The sequence below is a fragment of the Pan troglodytes genome, chromosome 20, assembly GCF_028858775.2.
Source record: "Pan troglodytes isolate AG18354 chromosome 20, NHGRI_mPanTro3-v2.0_pri, whole genome shotgun sequence".
Taxonomy (NCBI): domain Eukaryota; kingdom Metazoa; phylum Chordata; class Mammalia; order Primates; family Hominidae; genus Pan; species Pan troglodytes.
Genome location: NC_072418.2, coordinates 5052736 through 5060385, shown reverse-complemented (window position 1 = coordinate 5060385; position 7650 = coordinate 5052736). Strand labels below are relative to the sequence as shown.

The 7650-nt window shown below is 61.8% G+C and overlaps 1 protein-coding gene across 1 annotated transcript; it reads left to right on the top strand.

Moving 5' to 3' along the window:
• The first annotated feature begins 527 nt into the window (after positions 1-527).
• On the top strand, positions 528-7350 carry DIRAS1 (DIRAS family GTPase 1). The gene is made up of 2 exons (XM_016934657.3): positions 528-609; positions 4041-7350. Exon 2 carries the CDS (start codon positions 4110-4112, stop codon positions 4704-4706), a length of 597 nt encoding a protein of 198 aa, XP_016790146.1. The 5' UTR covers positions 528-609; positions 4041-4109; the 3' UTR covers positions 4707-7350.
• Positions 7351-7650: the final 300 nt, after the last annotated feature.

The window sequence follows — 7650 nt, the reverse complement described above, 5'->3', positions numbered from 1 at the left end:
GGCCCCTGGGATGGGTGGGCCTCCAGGTGCACCCCATTGACCTGAACCCTCCCGCCTCTGCCCGCTTCTAAACCTGTTCATTGATTGTTGATTATCGACTTACTCATTTCACAACGCACCCCTCTGATTCCCCGCCCTGCGTGTGACCGGGCCCCAGCCGGCCTCAGGGGTCCCATTCTGCACCCCCTTTATCCGCATTTCTGCCAAAGCCCCCCACCCCCGGCTGGACTCTGCTCCTCCCAAGCCGGGCTCCTGGCCCCCACTCGGGGTTTCCCGGGAAGCGGCCCCAGCTCCCACCCCGAGGGAGGGAGCGCGCAGGTGGCCACGTGGCAGGGCGGGGGTCCCGGATCCTGGCGACCTCTCCCACCCCGGGCGCGGGCAGGGGTCCCGCGTGGGGCGGCGGTGACCTTGGCCGGGCGGCGCGCGGGCCCCGTGGGCGCGGGTCCCCGGGGCGGGGCGGGGCGGGGCGGGGCGGAGCGCGGGGCCCGGCGGGCGGGGACGGCGCGGGCGCGACTGCGGCGGCTCGGGCGGGCGGGGGGCGGCGGCGCCAGCGGACACCGGAGCGGGCAGGAGCAGCGGCCGCGGCGCCGCAGGGACCAGCGGGCCCAGGTAGGCGGCCCGGGGCGGGGAGGGGGTCCCTGCGCAGCCCCCAGCCGGCCGTCCTCCCCGCCGCGCGTCCCTCCTTTGTCCCGGCCCCACCCTCCCGGGCCTTGGGGCCGGGCCCTTCCCCGCGTGGCTCCAGGGCCCCTCGCCGGGCGTCCCCCGTCCCTTCCCGCCGGGCCCGGCCGGCCCCTCCGCGCTCACCTTGGACAGCTCCCGGCCGCCTCCCCTCCCCCACCCGGAGGGCGCCCCCCTGCCGAGCCCGCCCCACCGAGGCCCACCCCGCCGCCCCTCTCCGCATTGGTCCCCTCGGGCAGGGCCTCCTCCCTCCTGCAGCCGCCTTCCTCGCCCTCCGCCCCGCTGCCCAGCCAAGCCCCTCCCTCCGCGCCCCCTCCCCGGGGTGGGCTCCTCCTCTCCACCACTGAGGTCCCCCTGAGTCAAGGGTCGCCCCTGGGCTGGCCCCGCTCTGTGCCTCTGCGCCCTCGGGCCCCCTAGAGCAGGCCCTTTCTCCATCAAACCCCTCACCGGCCAGGCGGCCCTGGGTCAGACCCCCGCCCCATCCTTGGTCAGGCGTGACCCCCGCTAGACCCCTGGGTCGCGGCTCTCTCTGCTTTCCTGACCCTGAGCTTTGCTTTGACACCCCCGCCCCCACCAACCACGCCGTGCCCGGCCGGGAGCCGGGCTTCAGGGACCCAGGGCTGGGGTAGATTGGCCCTGCCTGGACGTCTGGGGGTGGGCTGCCCCGCACAGGCGGGAAACCCCAGGAGTCTAGCCAAGCAGGGTGGGCTTCCAGCCCCGCTGTGCGCCTCCACCCCCCTGCTCTGTGACCTTGAGCCAGCCCCTCCTGCTCCTGCCTCGGTGCCCACAACCCCCTCCCTCCACCCGCACCCCCCAGGCGGTGGAGGTGGGAAGTGGCGTGGGCTTCGGGGCTGTTGAGTGCAAGCGCCTTTCTGGTTAGGGATTCCAGACCCAGCGGGGAGGACAGTACTGCTCATGGGGGCTGGAGCTTCAGTGCCCGCAGCAAGGCAAAGGCTGGATCTGGGTCCACAGAACCCATGGCCATTAGGACCCCAGGCCGGTCTTGGTGGCGTCTTTCTGCACAGCAGCGTGCCCGCCTCTCAGGGCGCCCACCCAGGAAAGGGCAGGGTCTGCAGCGCAGGCCGCCTCCCCCCCCCCCCTCAGCAGCACCCCCAGCCTCCTCCGAATGCCGAGAAATTACTATGCATGTAGTCCACAAACCCGGCAGCCAATCACATGAGTTGGCATTGCCGAGGCGCCCAGAAGTTTGCCTGGCTCATCACAACTGGGGACTGTGTCAGCTGGCGCTTTCATCAGCCTCTTTTCTTTTCCTGGCAAATCTGTTACCCTTGATAATCCAGAAGGTGCCTTTGCAACCAACAGGCACAGCCAAGTGCCCTGCCCACCGGCCCCGAGCCCTTGTGACTGTGATCACAATTGTGATCGGGGTCTCCGCTGTACAGGGCACTGCCTAGGGCCTTTCTCCACCTTGTCACCTTACTTGTCCCAACAGTGGCTCACATTTCACAGAAGAGAAAACGGAGGCTTAGGGACTTGAATTTGCCTGTTTAGGTTCAAACCACTGACACCCGGGGAACCTCTGGACCCTCCCCATAAACACACCCCCACCCCCAGTGCAGCAGGTAGAAACTGGTTCCTCCTCCTCTCCCACTGTAGACCACCTTGCTGGGGAACACTCCCCCCGCCCCGCCCCCCACCGCTGCCCCAGAGCCTGGAAGGAGGAAGGGGAGGGGAGGACATCAATTCTGGAGATAAGCCACCCGCCCTCCCCCCAGCGTTCTTCCCCCACCTCCATCATTTCAGGATCTGCTGTGCTGTGTGACCTCCTCAGGCTGCTGGACCTCTCTGAGCCCAAGAGAGAAGAGAGGGGCTAAGAGGTGCCCCTCCCAGGAAGTGCTATTCTAAGGATCCGTCAGACCTGAACGGGAGGGGCTAGGGCACACCAGGCCATAGTTTGATTTTAGAGTTTAGGGAGTGGGGATTTTCCCGTTCAGCTTCTGGATTTTGTATTTTTGTGTCCCACCTGGGCTGCAAGACCCTTCCTCCCTGGGGCGGCTATTGGGAATCAGTGCCCTGATTTGCAAATTGTGGTTCTCAGATTCCCAGCCTCAGGATCCCATTTATGGCAGGTGAGGAGAGCAGCCTTGTAATACAAGTTCCAGCTGGATGCGGTGTCTCACACCTGGAATCCCAGCACTTTGGGAGCCTGAGGCGAGAGGAGCACCTGAGGTCAGGAGTTCAAGACCAGCCTGGCCAACATGGCGAAACCCCGTCTCTACTGAAAATACAAAAATTAGCCGGGTGTGGTGGTGCACGCCTGTAATCCCAGCTACTCTGGAGGCTGAGGCAGGAGAATTGCTTGAACCGAGGAGGCAGAGGTTGCAGTGAGCCAAGGTTGCACCACTGAACTCCAACCTGGGCAACAGAGCAAGACTTGGTTTTTAAAAAAATAAGAAGGCCAGGTGCAGTGGCTCACGCCTGTAACCCCAGCACTTTGGGAGGCCGAGGTGGGTGGATCACCTGAGGTCAGGAGTTCAAGACCTGCCTGACCAACATGGAGAAACCCTGCCTCTACTAAAAATATAAAATTAGCTGGGCTTTGTGGTGCATGCCTGTAATCCTAGCTACTTGGGAGGCTGAGGCAGGAGAATAGCTTGAACCCGGGAGGTGGAGGTTGCGGCGAGCCAAGATTGTGCCATTGCACTCCAGCCTGGGCAGCAAGAGCAAAACTCTGTCTAAAAATAAATAAATGAGAAGAATAAAATAAAATACGAGTTCCCAGGGCCGTTGCCCTGGCCGACCGATTCATCACACCTAGGGCTGCGGCCCTGACATATGCATCTTAAACACCCGACCATGTGCGGCTTCCATGAGGATTAGCCATCTCTGGGTTGGCGGAAGAGCAGGGGACCCATGGTTGTTGGAGACGGGCACCGTTTGAGCCACCAAACAGGCTCAGGGTGGCATGATGGCTCAGCAGGGTCTCAGAGCCAGGCAGGTGTGGAGCAAGAGGTGGAAGCCAGGCCTGCTAGCTTCCAGGGGCCCCTGCCACGCTGGGAAGAGAGGGGGAAGCCGGCACAGCCTGGAAGGGACACCCACACCCAGGGAAGGAGTTTCGTGGGCATCCCGGCGTCTCCCACGCCTCTCCTAGCTCAGCGTCCCCCGGGGAAGCTCAGGCCCCAGATTTTGTTAGGGAGAAGTAAGCAAAGGGTGTTGGCTGTGCGCCCGCCTGTGGGACGGAACTGCAAAGTCAGCCACAAGCAAATGGGCCTTTTCAGGAGGCAGGAGGCACGGCAGCCACCTCCTCTGAGAAGCCGCCATGTCCTCCTCCCTCCCCGGGGCGTGGGGCTGTCCCCTCAAGCCTGGGTGGCCTTTGACGTCTGACCCTCCTCTCCGCACAGGCTCGGTCTGGGGTTCTTGCAGCTGGCACCAGCCCTCCCGGCCCCGGCCGCCCACCCGCCGCGGGGAAGATGCCGGAACAGAGTAACGATTACCGCGTGGTGGTGTTCGGGGCGGGCGGCGTGGGCAAGAGCTCGCTGGTGCTGCGCTTCGTGAAGGGCACGTTCCGCGACACCTACATCCCCACCATCGAGGACACCTACCGGCAGGTGATCAGCTGCGACAAGAGTGTGTGCACGCTGCAGATCACAGACACCACCGGCAGCCACCAGTTCCCGGCCATGCAGCGCCTGTCCATCTCCAAGGGACACGCCTTCATCCTGGTGTTCTCCGTCACCAGCAAGCAGTCGCTGGAGGAGCTGGGGCCCATCTACAAGCTCATCGTGCAGATCAAGGGCAGCGTGGAGGACATCCCCGTGATGCTCGTGGGCAACAAGTGCGACGAGACGCAGCGGGAGGTGGACACGCGCGAGGCGCAGGCGGTGGCCCAGGAGTGGAAGTGCGCTTTCATGGAGACCTCGGCCAAGATGAACTACAACGTCAAGGAGCTCTTCCAGGAGCTGCTGACGCTGGAGACGCGCCGGAACATGAGCCTCAACATCGACGGCAAGCGCTCCGGGAAGCAGAAGAGGACAGACCGCGTCAAGGGCAAATGCACCCTCATGTGAGCCCGGAACTCCCGCCTGCCCGCCGCCCACCCCCACTGGCCCCCGCTGCCTCCCCCAACACCGACACCCTCCTCGGCCTCCTCCTCTTCTCTCATCCTTCCTCCAACATCTCGGCTGGGGAAACCGAGGCCACCCCCCCTCCACTGCCCCTGCCCACCCCGAGGCAGGGCTGGGGCTTTTCTTCCTCCCCTGCTCTCTCTCCACCCTCCTGTTCTGTCTGTACCCTCCAAAACCAAGAGCCGGAGGTGGCCCCCTTGTCCTGCAGATGGGAAAACAGGATGGGGAGCTGGCAAGAGGAGCTGCTTGTTCCCACCAGGACCAGAGGAGGCTGCGTTTCCCCATCTCCATCTCTTTCCCTGGGGTGTCCCCAGCCAGACCTGCGCGTCCTGTCCCTCACATTTGATCACTGTGACCTTCCGGGGGAGGGGGGAGTTGAAAATGCACATCAGCCTCAGATATTTTTTTCTTTTTTCTCCTATTTGGTGTTAACATACACCCAAGCCCACCCGGCCCCTCGTGATCTCTGATCTGTGCCCACTCCTCCGGTTCCAGAACGCATCTCTCTCCTCTGTCTTCACAGCGGGGTGTGGGGCCCGTGGGATGGGCCTCAGGCCACCAGGCAATAACCACAGGGCCTGCAGCAGTGCCCCTGCCAGCCCCGAATCCCACCCCCCGGACCAGCCACATCCACAGCACAACTGCCCCGCTGGAGAGGCACCATGGGCGTGGAGGGGCTTCCCGGACACCGCCCACCCGGGACCCGCCTCTTCCACCAAGACAGAGACGTTAGCAACGCATGGGGGGTGGGGACCTGGGGTGCTCAGGAGGGGGTGCCCGGGGCCCCGGCCAGAGATACATCAATTACACCCCCGTGGGGGGACAGCCGATGGGAGCCAGCACCAGCAGGATCCGAGGGCGCCCCGGACAGAGGTCTGCCCCACCCACTTCCTCCCCACCACCTGTGCCCCAGAGAGCAGGGCCTGCCCGGGAAGGTGGCGTCCTGGAGTCGAGTGTACCTGCAGCCATGAGGTTCTGGGTGTTTTTTGAGAGAGTCTGAGTGACACCACACTCGTGTGACCCCACAGGGTTGTGTCCAACATACACGGAAGTGGCTATGGAATGGTGTATTTGTGCAACCTGGGGTGCACGGATGGGTGACTTGTATCTAAGTGCATCTGCGTGTATACCTGTGTGTGTCTGTCTGGGATGATATGTTTTTGTGGCAGTCTGTGTGTGTAATAGTGGTGTAGGGTATACAGAGAGGTGGGTAGTTGTAGATACCTGTGTGTGGTTGTCAACAAGACTGGATATGTGTGATGTGTCTGTGTGAATCTTTGTGCCTGTATGGGCATGACTATATTTTGGGGAGTGGGTGATATGGTTTATCTGAGAGCATTTATCTGTAAATATGTTTGTCCTGATTGAGGGACACGATCTGTGTTCCACTCTATAGCAACATGACTCTAGCAATGTGACTTTTGGTCCCAAATCTGTATCAGTCAGCTACTGCTGTGTAACAAATGACCACAAATGTAGCAACCAGAAACAACACAGGCTTATTATCTCATAGATTCTGTGGGTCAAGAGCCTGGGTGCAGGTTGGCTGGGTCCTCTACTTGGGATCTCAGGAGGCTGCCATCAAAGCATTGGCCAGGCAGAGGTCTCATCTGAAGGACTGATCGGGGAAGGATTTGCTTCTTAGAAGCTCATGTGGTTGTTGCAGCATTCAGTTCCTTGCTGTTGCAAGACTGAAGGCCTCAGTTCCTCGCTGGCTGTTGGCTGGAAGCTGCCCTTTGTTCTGTACCATGTGGGTCTCTCCACAGCGGGGCTCAGAGCACGGCAGCTAAGTTAGTGAGGGAAGGTGAGATGGAGGTTTTGGTCTTATTGGGTGTGAGGAAGCAACGTGTGTGTGTGTGTGTGTGCACACACGCTTTTGTGCAGTGAGAGAGAGAGATTGCACACATGTGTCTCTGTAGTCATGTGGTCAGGTGGGACTATGTAGGTAACAGATTGCTCGTGTCTGATTTAGTACAAGCATGTTTGTTTTCCTCTGTGTTCATGTGAGTGTTTACTCAACAAATGTTTACTGGACACACTCAGAGAGAGGGAGTGTGCATACGTGCGTGTGTGTTGCTATCCAGCACGTGGACTGGGCTCCCAGAAGAGCTGGCATTGTGTCTGAGCAGAGCTGGGTCCCCCCAAAACTTGGGCTGGCCCAGGGCCCACCAGCATCTGATGTTGCCTCCTCTCCTGTCCTGGCAGTAGCTTCTGGGTTCTGAAGGTGCTGGAGAGAGTGAGGCTGGGCAGGGGTCTGCGGCCCTTTCTCAGGGACACACCCTGATAGCACAATCTCCTTGGGGCCCTGCCCACCTCCAGGCCTCTCCCACCTCAGGCCCTGCCCGACCCTGGGGAGAGAGGGGATCTGCAATAGGAGGGGGCCCGAGCCTGCCCTGGCTGCTGGCCCATCCTGCCTGGGCATCCCTGGTGCCGGGGACTGTGCCAGGCCATGCTTGCTGTGACACCGCCCCTGCCCCCTCTCCCCCCGCATGTGGGTGCCCCCACTCCCCCATCGTGGGGTCTGTGTAGCCTTTGCTCTAGACATAGTCTTCCTGCAATAAAAAAGTGGATCCTGAATTCCCCACCAGCATGGCGCCCTGTCTCTGTGGTGGGTGTGGGGTGTCAGCTCACCGCCTGTAAAGGATCAAGAAGGGTGGGGAGGTGCAGGATGGGGTGAAGGGTGAAGGAGGTGATGGGTGTAGGGAGTGAGGGATGGGATGAAGGGTGGAGGAGGTGGTGGGTGTAGGAAGTGAGGGATGGGAGGAAGGGTGGAGGAGGTGGTGGGTGGAGGAAGTGAGGGATGGGATGAAGGGTGGAGGAGGTGATGGGTGTAGGAAGTGAGGGATGGGAGGAAGGGTGGAGGAGGTGGTGGGTGGAGGAAGTGAGG

Excerpts from the sequence above, each read along its gene's own strand:
- DIRAS1 (XM_016934657.3), top strand. The coding sequence starts at position 4,110 with ATGCCGGAACAGAGTAACGATTACCGCGTGGTGGTGTTCGGGGCGGGC.